This window comes from Mirounga angustirostris, unplaced genomic scaffold (assembly GCF_029215605.1).
Source record: "Mirounga angustirostris isolate CCGP_5_RB_7025 unplaced genomic scaffold, mMirAng1.0.hap1 SCAF_1, whole genome shotgun sequence".
In the NCBI taxonomy this organism is placed as follows: domain Eukaryota; kingdom Metazoa; phylum Chordata; class Mammalia; order Carnivora; family Phocidae; genus Mirounga; species Mirounga angustirostris.
Window position 1 is genome coordinate 131,127,153 of NW_026991709.1, and position 19,356 is coordinate 131,146,508.

A 19,356-nucleotide genomic window follows, 5' to 3' on the forward strand; every position below is an offset into this window, starting at 1 on the left:
GCAAAGAAAAGAGAGTTTCACTGGCGGAAGTAGAGACTTCCCATGATGGGAAGGGCAGTCACATAACCCTCTGTACATTCTAGAAGTACCATGCCATTCTTAAAAGCTAGTGATCATCACAAAATAATATGAAAGTAAACTCTATCGGAGTTTATTTGTAAGTTATCACTAGACTTGAATTAGGACTTACTGACATTTGTACAAAATAATTTATGACACACCAACAACTTTCTGGTGATTTAAGACAAATTACCACACACCACTTCAATCTTTTTAAGTAACCATTTTCTTACTAAACAAACCTTGAGACAACTATTTGACTATCCCTTAGAGGAACATGGTAGAGACACAGAAAAAATGGAATTAAGTGCTAAGTTTGCTTTAAAATCATATGAGGTGTTTATTCTCCTGGAATAATCTCAAATTATTCCAAAAACCACATGCTATAATTTAATCATCAAAGTAATAGCTACTTAATGTAAGAATTACTGTAGCTACAGAAAAAAAAAAAAAAAAGGAGAAAGGAAGGAAGAAATGGAAGGATGGACAGACTGACCAAAAGAAAGAAAGAAAAATTAAAAACTATGGTAGATATCTTGTAATCTTTTTGCCTGTTTCTATGATTTCCTTAGGATAAAGTCCCTAGAAGTAGAATTTCTGGGTGAATGAGTAAAGAAATTTGTTAAAGTTTCTGATATATACAATTAAGCTACCCTTCAGAAAGAATTCCCTCACTTTAGGGCATAAAAATTGCCACTTCACACATCTTAACTTGTAGTGTTTTGTTTTGTTTTTAAATCCTATAAAACTTCGGGGTGCCTGGGTGGCTCAGTCATTAAGCGTGTTCCCTCTGTCACTGTCTCTCTCTGTCAAATAAATAAATAAAATCTTAAAAAAAAATCTTATAAAACTTCATAGTCAAATGGTTGTTTTACCCTATTGAAATGCTAGTGAGACTGACACAAAAATTTTATTGGCCATTATTATTTAATGAATTGCCCATTTTCTCCTAATGAAGTGTTTCCTTTTTCCTGATAATTTGTTACAGTTCTTCACCAATTCGGGATATTAACCTGTAGTCATTTTTGTTACACTTCCCCACGTTTATCATTTGTCTTTTTTTAAAAAAATATTTTATTTATTTGACAGAGAGAGAGAGAAAGCACAAGCAGGGGAGCAGCAGAGGGAGAAGCAGGCTCCCCGCTGAGCAGGGAGCCCGATGAGGAGCTCGATCCCAGGACCCTGGGATCATGACCTGAGCCAAAGGCAGATGCTCAACCAACTGAGTCACCCAGGAGCCCCTATCATTTGTCTTTTAATAGTGGTATCTTATGTCATCGTGAATCTCTATACTTTAAAACTATTAAATCAATACATCATCCTTCATGGCTTCTTGTTTTGTTTTCATGCCTGAAAAGGCTTTCCTTATATGGAGATTAGATGAGTACATACTTTTCTTTATTACAGCTTGAATTCTTTACCAATCGGGTATTTAGTTTTGTCCTGAAGAATAAATCTGTATTTTTTTCTGCAAAAGAGTTCAACTAATTATTGAATAACCCATCTTCTCCCAAGAGTTTTGAGATGCTGTCTTTACCATACACTGAATCATTAGTGCTCGTTTTTTCTCGGCTTTTACCGGTATTCCATTGGTTTGTACATTCTTAACAAGAACTTTACTATTTTAATGACTTGAGCTGTAAAACATTTTATTCTGCCATATTTTCTTTTCTTTTTCTCAAAGTTATTTTGCCTGTTTTAATTTAATTAGAAGGTAAACTTCAGTATCATTTAAATAAAATGCTAAACAAAATATTGCAATTTTACTGGCATTGCATTAAAATCAACTTGAAGAAGATATTTTAAAGAACAACAGATTTTCCAATCCAGAAGTTTGTAAACTGTTAAGTTTTTTACTAGGTTTTTGTTGTTGCTGATGGTGGTGGTGATCTTCTGATTGGGTCTTTTCCCCCTCAAGGTATTTTCTAACCAATGGCTGGTTTAATAAGAATGAGTACTTGCCTAAATGCACCTTCCCACCTTCTTTAAATTTTCTCTTCCCTCTAGTTTCTGCGATACTGTTCTCTCCAGATTCTCCACTTGCTCATGTAAAGTTTGTCTTCAAGTTCATATGTCAAAAATTATTAACTATCTATGATAATGTTGAGAACACAAAAGTGAATGAAGTGGGCAAGTTTCTTACCATTATGGAGCTTGCAGTCTAGAGAGCAAGATACACGATAATAAAATGAGCAGAGAAGTGACTATACAATTAGAAACTGTGGTAAGTGATGTCTATGTGTTGATAGAAAAATCCAGCTCCTACTACAGGGTCAGCACATAGAAGGTACTCACTGACTGATTAAATATCTACCTCTCCATATAGCAATATGTTGGTAAATGTTGAACTACAATATGAAAAATGAAATAGAATAACAAATCATATTTCAAACCAATAAATAAGGGTGCTCTTTGTGTAATGGAAATTAAGAGTCCCCTGAATATCATTAAGACAACCTTTTACAAATTCATTGTTGACTTCCAACTAAACTAGAGATATTTTCTCAGACTTGGAAGAGATTGTTAGTTTTACTCTTAATGCTAGACTAGTAAAACCTGATTAATAATTACAAGTGGCAAATGTACAAACATCTTTAAAGGAGAACTATTTAGAAAGAATGATCATAAATTCAATATGCTGTAAATACGACAAAGCAAAATAAAACATAATAGATTGCTAGTATAGTTATTGGTTCCCAAAATGTGTATTTTGCTTGCATCTATACCATCAGCATTTCTGCTTGCTTAAAGCCTTTATCCCTGCTGGATCGTTAGTAGTCACTGCACTCCAAACTCATGCCAGTTGAAAATAAAGGTAACGAAGTTTTCTTCATCAACAGCCTGTAGGCTCACAAAATTGAACCTGTTCTTTTATCTGCCTGTGTTCATTTAGCCCACCAAGCAGTCTTTATTAAAGCTGAGGCATCAGGCAGTCAAAGTTCATTAATACCATTTATATAATCTCTGCAGTTTCAATTAACTCAGCAAGACATTCTACTACATGATAACAGTCTCATTAATTCAATAAAATCCCATAACTATTAACAATATGGTCGATGTTAAACGGGGTGTCACCTAGTACAAAATAATAGCTTTAACAGCTTGTGATGAAACTCAAGGTTTTTTTCTTAAATTTGATCTGGCTAAATATTCAGTCCTTCTTTAGCAAGGTATTACTTCTATGTAAATAATCTATAGGATTTTAAACATGTAGAGGGAGTAATTAAGTCTTATTAAGGGACTCCCAAGAGTAAATTAATGATACTTTCTTATACAGTAGTTGATTGACTTTGTCTAAACTATCAAGAATCTGACCTTCCCTATTCTTGTCTAGTCTTCCTTAGAAATGCAGTGGCCCACATACATCACAAATGTTTGACTGCAGTTATCATGTTTTTGTTCCTGTTTCCATTATTATAACACTTCCTTAATCGACTTTTTTCTTTCTCTAAAGAAAAATGGGAAACAAATGTATAACTTGGGATAATTTTATTCTGACTTGGTTTGCTATCATCAAATCTTTTACTGTGAGGTATTTTCAAATATTGAGAAGAAGAAAGGGCACAATGAAGAGATAAGCTTGATGACAGAAGCCAACACAATGAGGAGAGAAGAGAAAAACAGAAAGGAGTCTGAACTACTGAACTAACTAATGCTGCAGAACCATTTTGCCCCTAGACTTCTTGCAAAGTGTGTTAATAACCTCCTTCGAGTTTAAGTCATTCTGAATGGGATTTTCTGTTATTTGCTTCCAAAAGTCCTACACTGATACTTATTTTCTCCCAGTCTCCTTTTCGGTTTGTTTTGGTCTTTGAACTTTGTATCTGACTTCTGGAGAGCCTATCTTGCTTGGAAAGGTCTTTCCAACCCTGAAATTATAAAAAACTCTCCTAAATTTTTTCCAGTATTTCATTTAAAAATTTTAGTTTTCGGGCGCCTGGGTGGCTCAGTTGGTTAAGCGACTGCCTTCGGCTCAGGTCATAATCCTGGAGTCCCGGGATCGAGTCCCACATCGGGCTCCTTGCTCGGCGGGCAGTCTCCTTCTCCCTCTGCCCTTCCCCCCTCTCATGCTCTCTCTCTCTAATAAATAAATCTTAAAAATTTTAGTTTTCATATTTATATCTTTATGCCACCTGGAGTTTATTCTCCAATAAAGGTATACTTTAATCTTTTTGCTAGATGGAAAGTCAAACATGGCAAATCAATATCCTTTTCCCATTAAATGAAAATATCCTATCTTATCATATTAAGAATTTATATATAACTGGACCTGTTCTTAGTTTGTTCCACTGATCTATGTTGATTCCCACACTAATGTCATACTAGCTTGATCACAGACTACTTACAGAAGTTTTCATATCTCCCTTTGCCATTCTCCCTTTCCACTACATTCTGTAGCAACTCTAACATATTTAATAATGATAATAATAGTAATAACCACCATAAATACCAACAAGAACCCTTAGTGATCACTATGTGTTTTTAATTCTACAAAGTCAGTACTATTATTGCCTTCATCTTACTGCCAATAAAACTAAGATTTAGAAAATTTAAGTAAATTGTCTAGGATTATGTAGCTAGTAAATGTTTGAGATGATATTTAAATAACAGATTTAGGACTAGACCCAGTTCTCTTAACCACTAAGCTGTATTCTCTCCATTAAAATTACGGTAAAGCTTTTTGGCACCAAATTTAAAATGACCATGTCCAGTTTTTAAAAAGTGCATCTCTCTCTTAGATTATCACTGGAATGATAATACATTTATATATTAATTTGGGAAGAAGTAAAATTTTTATTTAATGCCTTCCCATCTACATACTATCACTTTTCTGTTTATTTAACTCTTGCTTTACATCCTTCAAGAACATTTATAGTTTTCTTCACATAGTTTTTGCACCTATATTGTTATGCTTATTTTAAGACATTTTAAAGTTTTGGTTGCCATTATGAATGGGATATATTTTTTCCATCTTCCATTCTAAAAGGTGATTATCACCATGTAATTAATATGAAGGCGTATTAGTAATACTAAAAGTAAGATAAAATTAGTTCCCTTGGGTATTTTATGTATATAATAACAAATATGTTATTTAGGACAACTGGAATATGACTTGGTTTATTATCTTTATTTTTTTTATTTTATTTAAATTCAATTAATTAACATATAGTATATTATTAGTTTCAGAGGTAGAGTTCAGTGATTCATCAGTGGTATATTATCTTTAAACTGATCAAGTATATTTCAAATTAAATACATTGTTCTAAGGAGGACCTGGGTGGCTCAGTCAGAAGGGGTGTGACTCTTGATCCTGGGGTTGTGAGTTCGAGCCCCATGCTGGGTGTACAGATTACTTAAATAAATAAACTTAAAAAAAAAAAAATCTACATTGCTCTAGCCATACAGGTGTTTTCTGTATATTACATTGAAGTTAGGTGGTTACTGGTTGGACATACATCGTAACCTTTGATTGTCAGAGAATTTATTAATTTGGTTTGAATTCCCACTTACTATACATTTTGAGAAATACATAAAAATATCCAACTTTTGTATTTTTATTGGAACACCATAAGCTTAAATAGAAACTTAGATCTTCTTTATATATTAAATAAATAATTTACATTTCAATGAGAGCAAAACATAATCCAGCAATCTTCATCTTCTTTCCTTTAGTAATGGGATGAATATCTGGATAACAAAGAATATCATAAATTTCAAAAAATTTAGAGGAACTTTTGAAGTTATATTACCAGTAAATCTTAAAGAGTAGAAGGACACCTGATTATTTTTTACATGGCATGTCACATATTTCAAAATGCTGTATTTAGAAACATTTATACATACAACTCCGAAAAGTTTTATTACTAGATTGGCTTCAACGATGCTGTTTATAAACAAACTCCCAAAAGTTGAAAGAAAAGATTGAACGCCTTATAGAAGACAATTTGGTGGAATGTCTTATAATAAGGAAGAAGCATATGTGCTTCAATGAGCTTACTTTTCTCACCATGCAGCTGACAAGCAGCTCTTTGATTGCTTTACTATTATGATACAACTTTGGATACAATAAAGGCTACATTATTGCTCTATCATTTGTCAAGCTGTATAGAAAATTTTGAGTCAATGGATGCCACCTGTACGATATTTTCATTACCTGTTTATAAAGCAACTGCTCGTTTTCTCTAGCATAACAGAAAAGAACATCTGTAAGAATTTTTCTCACATTTTCTTGTTGGAAAAACTGCATTTCAGGAAACCTAAAGAAAGAAAACACAGGATTAAAACTGACTAGCAGAATTCCAAGAATTACCCTCAATCTCTCATGTTTAAGAAGTGCCAAAGGCTACTTTAGGTATTAGTACAAGTGTGTATTTGCCATGCAGCTAGCTTATGCCATTGGTGGGACTAATAGGTTAAGGAAAAAGGGTGAGAAAAGGGAATTATTCTATCACAGAGGGAAATGATACCTTTCAACACCTAAATATTTTAACTGTCTCCACATGCTTAAAGTCCTCACATGGTGGATACCACAGTTTTTTTTTTTTTTTCAAGATTTTATTTATTTATTTGAGAGAAAGAAAGAGAGAGCCAGCACATGAGAGGGGGGAGGGTCAGAGGGAGAAGCAGACTCCCTGCCGAGCAGGGAGCCCGATGTGGGACTCCATCCCGGGACTCCAGGATCATGACCTGAGTTGAAGGCAGTTGCTTAACCAACTGAGCCACCCGGGCGCCCCAATACCACAGTTCTTAAGCAAAATGAATCATAGCCTATATAATTAGGGTTCAGGATTACTTTGTTTTAGCCCATTTGGTTTTAGGGCTAGAATGTAATTTTGGATGCACCAGCTTTTCGAAGAAATCATTATCATTTTTTTAATGCCAGTACCAGGACTTAAATTATTATACATGACCACACTGTTAGTTTTGTCTGATTAAAATGTAGACTTCAAACGGAACAAGTTAGTCAGTATTGCTTAAATGATCTCTGGATCAAAAATTCTACCAGGTGCTTTGAGGTAATGTGAAATAGAAAAAGGGCACAGTATCCACTTGAAAGAAGCTTACATAGTTTTTTTTTTTAATTTTTTTAAAGATTTATTTATTTGACAGAGGAGATAGAGCCAGAGAGCACAAGGGGGGAAATGGCAGAGGGAGAAGGAGAAGCAGGCTCCCTGCTGAGCAGGGAGCTCGACGTGGGGCTCGATCCCTGGACCCTGAGATCATGACCCAAGCTGAAGGCAGACGCTTAACTGACTAAGCCACTCAGGTGCCCCTACATAGTTGTTTCTAATGAAACAATATACAATCGTAACAATCCAAATACACAGCAATCTAATACACAATGAATACATAAGGGAAGAAGGAATGTCACCTAGAAGTTAACAGTCAAATAGGTTCAATCACAAAGGTTTGAACAAGAATTTTTAGGAGAGGAGGAAGATGGAATGTCAGTGGTAAAGATAACCAAATTAGAAGGAAAGATGAAGGCACAGAAGGTAATGAGTACTCCAGGTGTACAGCACAGTACGGCAATCAGTAATGAGAAAGGAACGTTCTTCCATGAAGTACTGCCACTTGAGAGCAGGATGACGACACAGGAGGAAAGGTGGGGCAGGTCTGGAAATAGCTCTGAATTGCTGAATCTACAAATGAAGAAAAAATAACCAAGTGATTCTACATTTTTGAATAGGTAAGTAACAAAGAAAATAATATTTAAGTAATTCTAAGTGGGAATAAGCCTTGAAAGAGGAGAGATTACAGGAAGGAACAAGAGGGCATTATAATGAAGTGAAGTGGAAAAAAATCACAAACCTAAGAAAGCCTGCGTTCAAATTCATGTTGCATAATTACTAGCTATATAATCTTGAGTAAGTGATTGCTTAACTGCCTCATCTATTAAGTGGAGATAATAATACTGATCTTGTGAACAAGATGTGATCATGCTAGGGGCACCCGGGTGGCTCAGTCGGTTAAGCGTCTGCTTTCGGCTCAGGTCATGATCTCAGGGTCCTGGGATTGAGTCCCACGTCCGGCTCCCTGCTCAGTGGGGAGCCTGCTTCTCCCTCTGCTCCTGCTCATGCTCTCTCTCTCTCAAATAAATACATAAATTCTTAAAAAAAAAAAAAAAAGATGAGACCATGTTAAAGCACCAAGAACAGGGCCTGGCAAGCAGTAAATGTGTAGGAACAGAGGTCATTATTAGTCTTTGAGTATTGGTACTTTAGGGGATAAAGAAGTGAATTAGGTGGCTTTGGAACTAGAAAATAAGTGGATATGAGAGAGGGTTAAGAGGAAGAGTACCTAAAGCATGGAAGGACAGGGCATTATCAAAACAGAAAAATACTCCTTAATGAGTATTTTAAAGAGCAAAAATGGCTATTTTACTTCATATTGTAATGGCTAACTGCCTTGTTCTAGAGACTTTAGCTGTTTTATGCTTCATTCTGATCCTTCTCTGGCTCCCTATGAGAGTTATAACTTTCTTCCCAGTTCAGGCTGGGTTCCTGGGTTAACTATGCTAGTGGTTTGTGAAGCATCTCATTTCTGGTCCTAATTTTTATAATAAAGCCTGTTTTATCTTCATCTGTTCATGTGACTTTTGCTTGAAATTCCCTTGGATGTGCAATTGTCCCCAAACACATATATTTGGTTTGGTCCCCAGCAGAAAGGAGACCTCTTTTTTGGATGCCAGTAATAAACAACCCATGGATCTGAGCATGATGACCTCACATCTCTGCATGAATCTTAATTGGATGACCCCTCCCGACAGTCTCTATTCAGGCAAGGGAGTGTGACTAGGCATAAGTGACCTTAGCTCTTAAAGAAGAGAAAATTAACCTGGAAGTAGATTCAGAGCAAGAATATTATATCATAGAAGCCAAAAGTGTTCCAGAAAGATGTCAAATGCACTGAAGTAGGAAAAGAAACAAAACCACTTTTTAAATGACTTCTCTGAGACAACAGAAAGTTGATAAAGCCCTTAGAAAGTCAAATATCCCAAACTAAAGTAATCAGGATGAAAGCAGGTAAGTAGTTAAATTGCTAGAGAAATTTCTTGGGAAAACTTAGTCACTAAGGTAAAAATAGATTAATCCTTCTGAGAAGTGAAATTGTTTCTCCTTCTTGCTCATTAGATGACTTAAACCTAGCCTTGTCTTTTTTTTTTAATTGAGGTATAATTGACATACATTATATTAGTTTCAGGTGTAAAACATGATGATACGATATTTGTATACACTGCAAAATGATCACCACAAGTCTAGTTACCATCCTAGCCATGTCTTTAAGTAGGCTTCCTACCCCATAATATAGATCACATGACTTAATTGATTTTGCACATCCCCTCCATTAACTATTCTTTGGAAATTTTCCATGCACACCGGCACAACCAAATTTTGTGTAGCTGATGCAATCTGAACTGATTATGCAAGAAAGTACTAAAAACTGCAACATCCACTTTGTAACAAATACCCATGAACTATATAGTAAGAGTTTAATACCTAACTACTAAAAATGTAAATTATATTACATACCAATTCATAGTTTCATTTAAATGCATACTAACCACTTGCGAGATTAAAAACAAGAGAGCTACAAGAATTAAATTACAGGTAGATAATTTAAATTACCCACTTTTAGCAAATACCCAATCAACTAAAAATGTGTATTAGGCAGACACAGCATATCTACGCAATAGCACACTATCTACAACTCTACAACCCTAAAGTGCCAATTTATGAAGTTTCATGATACACTCTTTTTTAGAAAAGTATGACTTGCTCTCTACATTCTGATGGTTTCATAGCATCAAATAAGTAAGGTAGAAAGATACAGAAAAGTTTTTTAAAAGATATAAAAGTTTATGCTATTTAAGAAGTTGGAAAAAGAATTTACACTCAAGAGTTTTAAGCTGAAGAAGTCTTTGGAGATTATCCAGTCTAAGTCAGAACGTCACAGGTAAGGATTCTGAAGCACAGAGATGAACACCTGCCCCCACATAGCTAGGTAGTTAGGGCAGCAATACTCTCCAACTGCTTCACTCATCAATGTCAGTCAGTCAGACATACACATTTAGGTAAAATTCCATGAGTTCAGAGCTACCAAGAGGTACCTAGGTCATAAGGTTGATGAATACACCTGAAAAATAACATATTTCCCACAATAAATACTTGATTGTTTTATTGTTAGGCTTCAAACCAGAAGACGTACCATGTATAGGAATCAGAAATAAGGGAGAAAAGTACAGTGAGTAGTTTTTCTAGGAATAGTAATGATCAGTTTGGGTTTTTAAAGAAGATTTTGTTTATTTACCTACTTGAGAAAGAGGTGGGAGGGAAAGGGGGAGGAGCAGAGGGAGAGGGACAAGGAGAGTCCATGCCGAGCGCAGAGCCCCATGAGGGGCCTGACCTGGGGCCCAATCCCATGACACCGAGATCACGACCTAAGTTGAAACCAAGAGTCGGATGCTCAACTGACTGAGCCACCCAGGCCCCCCAGTAATAATCAGTTTTTAATGATACATTTTAAGTTTCAAAATAGCTTCCCTGCCGTCCATTACACATCTATGTTGTTGTTTTTTTTTTTACCCCATGCCATCTGGTGCTGCTTCAGGATAGGTAAAGTAATTTGAACACCATGGGGCATATTTACTTTTGAAACAATAATGAAAATCACAGAATACAGACCCAAGCTGGCTTCAACAATTAAGATTTTGAAAATCAATAGTGACTCCACAGTTTCATTAAAAAGAAAGAAATGGTAGTAACTTCTGTAAAGATGAGGTAGAGAAAAAAACTTGAGTTAAAACTGTGTTAAGTTTATGATTAATTCAAACCAAATATTTGATAGGCAAATAAAAGGGAACAAAATTCACACCAAATGGGCCTGAAGATAAATTTTGTTATTATCAGAAAATGGAACTCCAAGAGAAGTAATTTCTGCATTTGGCCAGAAGATGAAAATGGTAAATGAGTGAGACTGAAACTCTGACATAGATAAAAACCAAAGAGAAACTAATATTAAAGTACTCTATGATGAAATTTAGACAATACAGTTTAGATTTTCTTTTTCTTCTATTTATTTATTTACTGTATCCTAGACTTCTTTATTTAAGAACAAAGTGATGAGTGATGTGGGAATTAAAAACAAGAGCATCCTTGAACTGTACCTTCCCCCCAAACTCCCTGCCCCCACACCCTTTGTGTTCCCAAATCTGTTCTCAGTGAATAAAGAACTTAATTACAGAGTCCTTGTACAAACCTCAGGTTCTCTTTCCCTAGGCCTCCCCCTCTCTCTGCCCCCCATTCCTGGGAAGGGAAGGCACCTCGGTTTGAATGCATAGGAGATCCCAGAGTGGTGACAGACACAGAGGGAAAGGCCTCACCATCAGGGGAAGGGACTGAGTGAAGAGAGGGTCTCTATAGCCTGGGGTACGAAAAGGGAGCCCTGGTGCCAGAGTAAAGTACACTGGTGCCCCTGAGAAAGGGGACTCAAAATCCTCTCCTTGCAAATAGTCACTGCTTGATCATTTGTCCTTCTGGCAACCAGTGCAGAACCACACTCGGACCACATCCTTGAGGCCGAGCTGCTGGGCAACGTGGCTGACTGGCTACATGGCAGGTTTCAGGCACTGCAGGCCCAGGTCCTCCTGGTTGTCTCTCGCTGGCTTCTCCAGACTCATTTGCTTTCTCTTTCAGGCCTGCACAAGGATCTCCGTTTTGCTTATCTCCTGACGATTTTCACTGTTGTCAGCTTCCTATACCCACTTGGGCAGCAGGGGCCGCAGCTTACACATTACTGAAACTGAGCTGCAGAGCCTCAAAATGACAGATGGTCGTTTGGCTAAACACCTTCCCAAAGAGAAGCCCCCAGGTGAGTCCCACATCTGCCTGAGTATATTCCAGGGTGATCCTCTTCTGCTCCAAAAGCTTGGCCAATTGTTCCAGGTCTTTCTGCAGAGCTTTGACGTCCCAGGATTCCTTGGGGGTTTGCTCCAGTTTCTCCCTTTCCAGCTTCACAGTCCCAGGTGGGGCAGTGCAGGGCTAGGGGGAGGCCCCCTTGGAGTTGCTCTCCACCCCAGCTCCCCACTCACCCTCCACCTGAGAAGTCTTCAGGACGCCTTGGGGCACTAGCCCCACTCCAACCTGAGGTCCACAGTACGCCATTCCCCTGCAGAACTCATACTGAGGGTTGGGGTGGGGTGGGCACAGGGAATCCCCCCACACCTCCGTGCCTGTCCCAACCTCCGGCCCAATTCTTTTTTTTTTTTTTTAATGATTTTATTTATTTATTTGACAGAGAGAGAGAGACAGAGAGAGAGGGGACACAAGCAGGGGGAGTGGGAGAGGGAGAAGCAGGCTTCCCGCCGAACAGGGAGCCCAATGTGGGACTCGATCCCAGGACCCTGGGATCATGACCTGAGCCGAAGGCAGACGCTTAATGACTGAGCCACCCAGGCGCCCCCTCCGCCCAATTCTTGACCTGCCAGGAGGGGCTTGGAAGCTCAGCAAGGTCCGAGGGTCAACCCAGCAGGGCTCTGGCCCTCCCAGCATGGTGTCAGAAGCCAGGTGTCTTGCCATGTGGAAGAGGGGCACCCCAAACCAGGGACCTGGAAAGATGAGGGCTCTCCAAAAGACTCTAAGATTTTTCTTGATGGGAAAAAAAAGTAGTATTTCAGTTCTAACCTAACTGATCGGTATTTAAAATACAGCAGTTCTTCTCTCAAGATGTATGAAGGAACTTATAATCAGACAAATTTTACATATTGCAAATTAATACCGAGAGACATAAAACTCTGGGGTCTGAGTTTTGTTCTGCATCTTGTAATAACCCAAAATTCATAGGCATTATAGTTTTCATTATAAGACTTAAAAAAAAAAAAACTTTCTTTATGGAAAATTCAAACATTTCTAAAGAATAGACAGTAGCAGACTCAACAGATCCATCACCCAATTTCACTGCCATTTCAGTTCTTGTTTCATATATATTCCTCCCTCAATTCTGCATTTTGAAACAAATCTGAGATGTCACATCTATAAATATTGTAGTATGTATCTCTAAAAGGACTCTAAAAACATAACCATGTAACATAACCATTCTAACACTACTAATAAAATAATCCATTAATTAAATCAAATATCCAGGCAATGTGCAAATTTCCCTAATTTTTTTCAGTTTGTTCAAGATCCAAGAAATGTCCATACACTACTACAATTCGTTGATATCTCTCTCTCTCTCTTTTTTAAAGATTTATTTATTTATTTGAGAGAGAGAGTACATGAAAGGGGGGAGGGTTAGAGGGAGAAGCAGGCTCCCCGCTGAGCAGGAAGCCCGATGCGGGACTCGATCCAGGGACTCCAGGATCATGACCTGGGCCGAAGGCAGTCGCTTAACCAACTGAGCCACCCAGGCGCCCCGTTGATATATCTCTTAAGATTTATTCTTCCCCTCTCTTTTCTCCTCCTTGTCTCTGTCTCTCTCTCTCTGCAACATACTTGTTAAAGAAGCCAGGTTATTTATTGCGTCGAAACTCCCACATTCTGGATTTTTCTTATTGTTCCTCTATTTTGTTACTTAACACATTCCTCCACCTATCTATCTTATAAACTGGTAGTGAGGTCTAGAGACTTCATCAAATTCAAATTCAATTTTCAACAGAATTCTTCATGGGTGGTATGATGGTTTTAGCACACATTTACAAATTCTTTGACCACTTCTCCTGTGAAAAGGTGGAGGAGCCTAACTCCTCTCCATCTGAATGCGTGCTGGCCTTAGTGACTAGTTTCCCACAAAGTGAGGTTGTGACACAACTTCTGTCTGGCTCTCTGTCTGGACACATCCTTAGAACTCAGATACCATGCTGCTAAGAAGTCAAGTAGCTACACCGGGGGGCCATATGGAGGTGTTCTAGTCACAGCTGCAGAGAAGGTCTCTACCGAGAGCCAAGTTCCACAGCCAGACATGGGAGTGAACAAGCCCTTCACATGATTCCAGCCCTTACCCTTCAAGCAGGCTTGGCCAACACCATGTGGAACAGAAAGAAACTGTCCAGCTCAGTCCTGCCCAGGTTGTACATTCATTAAGAAAATAAATGCTGTTGTTTTATGCTTTGGGGTAGTTTACAATGCAGCAATAGATAACTGTTACACAGCTGGTATTGTGTACTTCCATCAGGATGCATATATTAGCTTATTTATTTTTATGATGCTAGCAACCATTGATGATCATTGCCTAGATCTATTAATTCATTAGAGGCTGTAAATAGTAAAACTCCAATTCTATCATTTTATCTTCCTTCATTGTCTAAAACACATCTATAATAAAAAAATTTCCCTTCATCAATTTTTACTTATCCTGAAGTAAGGTCAGCATAATTCTGAGAAATCTTGTTGACTTCCATTACATTTGTTCATGGATACTTGTTGTGGACATCTAAATGAATGACAGAATGGCCACTAATTCCGTCACAAAAATAGTTTACAACAACCAGACTATCCTATGTGCCTTTTGGGTATCTTCCCACATGACTGCAGTATATGGGAATGAATCAGGAAGAGGGATGGAGAACAACCACACAACAACTTTAGAGCCCCAACAGCCCGGAACCAGGTGCCTGATGTAAGTTAAATGGAAAGATATTCAACAGGGCAATGGTCTGTCATAATACAGACAGACAATAAAGAGAAGCCAGGCAAATTTCTGGGCCATCTATAAGGAAGAGTTCCTCAGACAACAAAGAGACCAAAAAGAAAAAAAAAAAAAGAAAAAAAAAAATTCCTAAGCAAAAAAAGGGTTAAGAAAAGAGTGAAATGATAAAGGGCTTTGTCACTGCATTATAGTACATAATTAGGTAATTAGAAGTATTAAAACAGACAAAGCATTGGGCCCAGATGAATAACTGGAGATGCAAGTATTCAATAAGATGCCCCAGGGGGAAAAATAAAGCCCTTGGTGAAGGTTTATAATCATGCAGTAGGACAGAGAAGCACACAAGGACTTGAAGGAACAATAACTGATGTTATGCCCGTACTTCAAAAACAGAATTTCAAAACAAGTATTCATCCAAAATATAAAATGAGCTGATGGAAACTCCCTAGAATACTATTAAACACCAAAATAATGATAATACCTTCTTCTGGTTTATTGTTTTATCAAAGAAAAAGTGGAAAATCAAGCAAAAACCGTCAAGAGAAGCAATTTCATACAGAATGAAAGCAGGCATACTTTTTCTTCTTGTGCTCCCTGTTTTGGTTGATGATTTCACCACTCTCCCTATTCAACCAAATCTGCTTTCTTGTCTCTGCAGGCACACAGCTGGATTTAATTTCTCAGCTTCTTTCTCAGTGAGCTGTAACATGTGACCGAGTGTTAGCCAATGAAATGAGAGTGGAAGTGATGTATGACCACAAAATGCAACCCCCACCTCCACTTCAGTTGGGCCCCATACACATTTTTCCATCCAGCTAGATAGAAGAAAAAGGTCATCCGGGAGGCTTGGGAAGCTACCTGTGGACTATGGTGGTTTTAAAAATACATGTGCAAATTTTTTAGAATATTCTCCTCTCTTGGATTGCTTGCTCTGGAAGTAGTCTTCTCTGGAAAAGGAACTTAAGCAGTCCCATAGAGAGACCCACATGGAGAGGAACCAATATGGATCCTCCAGCCCTAGTCAAGCCTCCGGATGCCTGCACCTCCAGTTCATATCCGACTGCAATCTCGGGAGACTCCTACGCCAGAACCTTTTCGCTAAGCTGCTCTCCAACCGCTGATATGCAGCAACTCTGAAATAAAGGATTATTGTTCCAATTCACTAGGTTTTGGTCAACTTATTATGCAGCTACAGATAACTAATACAGGTTTAGATACCTGAATCGGGGGTGTTTTTAAAAAACCACAGAATACATGGTAGGAGTGCCTATGCGACTGGGCAGAAGCTGGAAGGACCTTGCATACAGCACCAGTGAAGTATTAAAGGATATGAAAAAGGCTGCTAGCAAAAGACAGACCGTGAGGAGGCAGCCAGTGAGGGCTTAAATGAAAATAAGGAAAATATTATAGGAAAAATGGAGGCAGAAGCTTCCTTATTACAGAGCAGCAACATGGCAGCCTCTAGTTATACAGAAAATAGAAAATGTACCACATAAGCTCAGTGACCTAGCGAGGGAGCTATCCAGGCAGAGTGCTGAAGGTGCTGCCTGAGTTACACTTGACTTACAGTAGAATGAAAGAGGAGAAAAGCAAAAGGAAGAACTAGTAAATGTAAAGGTTCTAGGACTCTGAGAATAAAACTTCTTCTCATTCTCAGCCTCTCTATTCAGCAAATGATGCCAACGTTACAACGCTGCTTCTGGGCAAACATCAAATCTAAAACACATTTAAAAAAAAAAAAAAAAAAGGTCTAAAGATGAAACCAAGGGACCGAGTGTAAAATCTTTCATTAAGATCCCAGAAAGCTCTAAAGTGGTGCCTCATAGAACCCTCTGTCAGACAAGATGCCCTGATGCCCTGTAAAGATTTAAAAGCATGCCTCACAGAGCCTTTAGCAGTTGGAGGTCAGGGATGGTGCTGCACATCCTATATTGCACACGACAGCCCCTCACAACAAAGAATTGGTCCAAAATGTCAATGCTCCCGAGGTTGAGAAACTCAGCATTAGAGTATATCAGCCTAGAGGGCACACACCATATTTACTTAATCTCTTTCTGAGTAAGATTTACAATAACTCACCGATGTTTCCATCTCCTGTTTGCTCCACAGAGTGCTCTGCATACAAAAGGTATTCACTTAATATTTCTTGAACTGAGAAAGTATTAAATCTAGGCAAACAACGTTAACATAAAATATTACAGAGTTGTGGAAAGACTAGGAGTCCCAGGCATTATTTCCATTCTGGCCATTAACAAATTATATTTTCTTAAGTCATATTCTTTTTTAGTTTCAACTTTCCAGGTTTGCAAACTAAAGAGATTTAATTAGATGACTACCAATAACACAAATGCCTATTATGGGTGCCAGATACAAAGCAGGAGAACTAAGCACTCAAGAAAATCTAGGAGAGAAAACAGACAATTTTGCAGATTGATTAAAGGGAGATAATTACAATAAAATGTACACGATGTATAAAAGAGTAAAACAGGCACCATTTTCTTTATCAGGACCTTCAACTTCCATGAGAGTAGCTAGTACATAGTCATTTCTCAAGTAGTATTTGTTGAATGAGTGAATAAAATCCACAAACCTACAAACAAACCAATGAAAAATAAAAATGAAATCTACAGACTCAAGGACTGGAGGTGGGAAGGTGAAGCAGAAGAAAGGCTGGGGCAGAGTTCTGCAGTCATTGTTTCTCCAGTTAATAAAGACAAGAGCAATACAGCTTTCACAGGCCACAAATTGAAGGTGAATACTGATTTTAAAATGTTAAAAAAAATGTAGAAATCTGTTGTGATGACAACAGGTAGAATCCAGCCTAAGAGGATAGCAGAAAATCTCCAAGAGGCTAACATGGAAGGTGGGAGTTTGAAATCACCTTACAAGTGAGATAATGAAGCAGAAGGGTTATCATGACAGGAAACAGCAAAGAATGCACAGTGGGGAAAGGGCAGGTGGGGCTGGAGTCTCAGGAGATGGGATGTGTCACCATCTAATAGACATTTCATCAAAGCTTCTGTCTAGTTCTCCAATGTCCTGAGTTACACAGCAAGCCCTCGACCCCACTGCCTCCCTGCCCCCAAAACACAAAACCAAAAAACTTCCTACTCATACCATAAAGGTATAAGATTAGGAAAAAAATATATAAGTAGATAGATGCGTGCACTTTAAGTGCAAGACTCTCACAACTGAAAATACAGACTCTATTTTGCAGTTTTTCAACAATTAAAACATTTTAAAGTAACTCAAAGCATTTACCCTTGAAGTACTAAGGTAGCTTCAATTCTGAATCTGCACTTAAGTTCTGAAAAGATTATGTTCTACTACTATACTGGTTATACCTGGTAGGAACACTTTAGGATGAACTATTACTTGACCACCCACCAGACTTGACTTCTGAACCTTCTTTAATATGTGATCCCACAACTATACACAGTGCTGAAAAACCTGGCTTAACAGAGAGCAAGGAGGGTCTCAAAAGCAAAACCTCCTCCGGTCGGCAGCTCACGGTGCTCTCTCCGCGCTGCCACTACATGCAGCGCTGCTTCCAAGTCCCGAACGTGAGGAGCATCAGGACGCTAACTGAAGCACTATGACTGTCCGTCCCGCGGCAAACACACCTACATTTTCACTCGAGTCCTAAAGAACTTTTTTCAAATTTAAAAAAATCCCGTAAATTGGCGTAAATGTGTGGTAAGAACCTGCGTGCCTAAATGGAACAGAAATGGGAAAAATACATGTCAAAAACAGGAGCAGTACAGGAAAACACATATTGCTAAATATATATATATATGCAACTATAATAATAAAATATTTTGTTTTTCCCTTAAATGTTGTCAAATGAGGCAGGACTACAGGCCATTTGACAAGAAGAATTGTTTCTTGATTTCCTGAAAATCTGTTTTTCCCCTCTTTAATATTTAAGAAACACACACACAGGTTGCCGACAACTCTTAGAGAGCGGCTTGTGTTGTCGTTTTCGCTTTCCCGGCTGTGAACAAGTGCATATGCGAGGGCTGGTCGTGCATGCACAAGCATGTACTCTGCCTGCATTAAATAAAATCACAACACACCACCAACTACATCCCCTCATTCATGTGTGCCTGCAGTCCACCTCGAGGAGACTGAAAATATAAATACAAGCTGCTATTTTGGTGTGATCACACGAATATGGCAGCTTGTGTGTTTTTCTTTTTTTCTCTTTAACATTTTAACACGGGGCAGATTGTCTGCATTAACACAAACCAAAATCAATTCTGCTCTGAAACTGCTTGTAAAATCTTCCTTCCCTAAGGAATTTGTTTTTTATTTAAGTAAAAAAATGGGCTTGGAGGAAACTATATAAAAGAGACCAACATTTAGGACATCTTAACTTTGTACAGTGTGGCAAACAGTGTTGGACCAGAGGACTGGCAGTTATTTCTCTCCAAATGGGAACTTTGGAGAAGATGACTTTAAGAAAAATTTTAAAAATCAGTTAAGTTCACCTTGTAAAATTACTTTTGTGTATCATTAATATAGGAAAAATTTGCGAAGTAGTCTAATTTCAAGTTGTCTACTACCATGTAAGTTAATAACTAAATTCGACTAGAAACTCAGATGAGACTTGTATATCGTAAAAATTCATGGAGGTACTCTTAAGGGCAG

At 38.0% G+C, this 19,356-nt stretch overlaps 1 protein-coding gene and 1 pseudogene across 12 annotated transcripts in view; both read right to left on the reverse strand.

Annotated features, from left to right (window-relative positions):
• Positions 1-19,356, reverse strand: part of TBC1D5 (TBC1 domain family member 5) — a 587,897-nt gene that overhangs the window by 226,192 nt on the left and 342,349 nt on the right. For 9 of the 12 annotated variants that reach the window (XM_045903863.3, XM_064588415.1, XM_045903861.3 and 6 more), the window contains 2 exons: positions 16,786-16,821; positions 6,215-6,317 (listed from right to left, as the gene is read on the reverse strand). In XM_045903863.3, the coding sequence (XP_045759819.2) occupies positions 6,215-6,317; positions 16,786-16,821 (139 nt within the window). The remainder of the gene's footprint in view (positions 1-6,214; positions 6,318-16,785; positions 16,822-19,356) is intronic. The other 3 variants (XM_054504439.2, XM_045903866.3, XM_064588425.1) reach the window with 1 other exon arrangement.
• On the reverse strand, positions 7,710-15,369 carry LOC129045392 (POU domain, class 5, transcription factor 1-like; annotated as a pseudogene).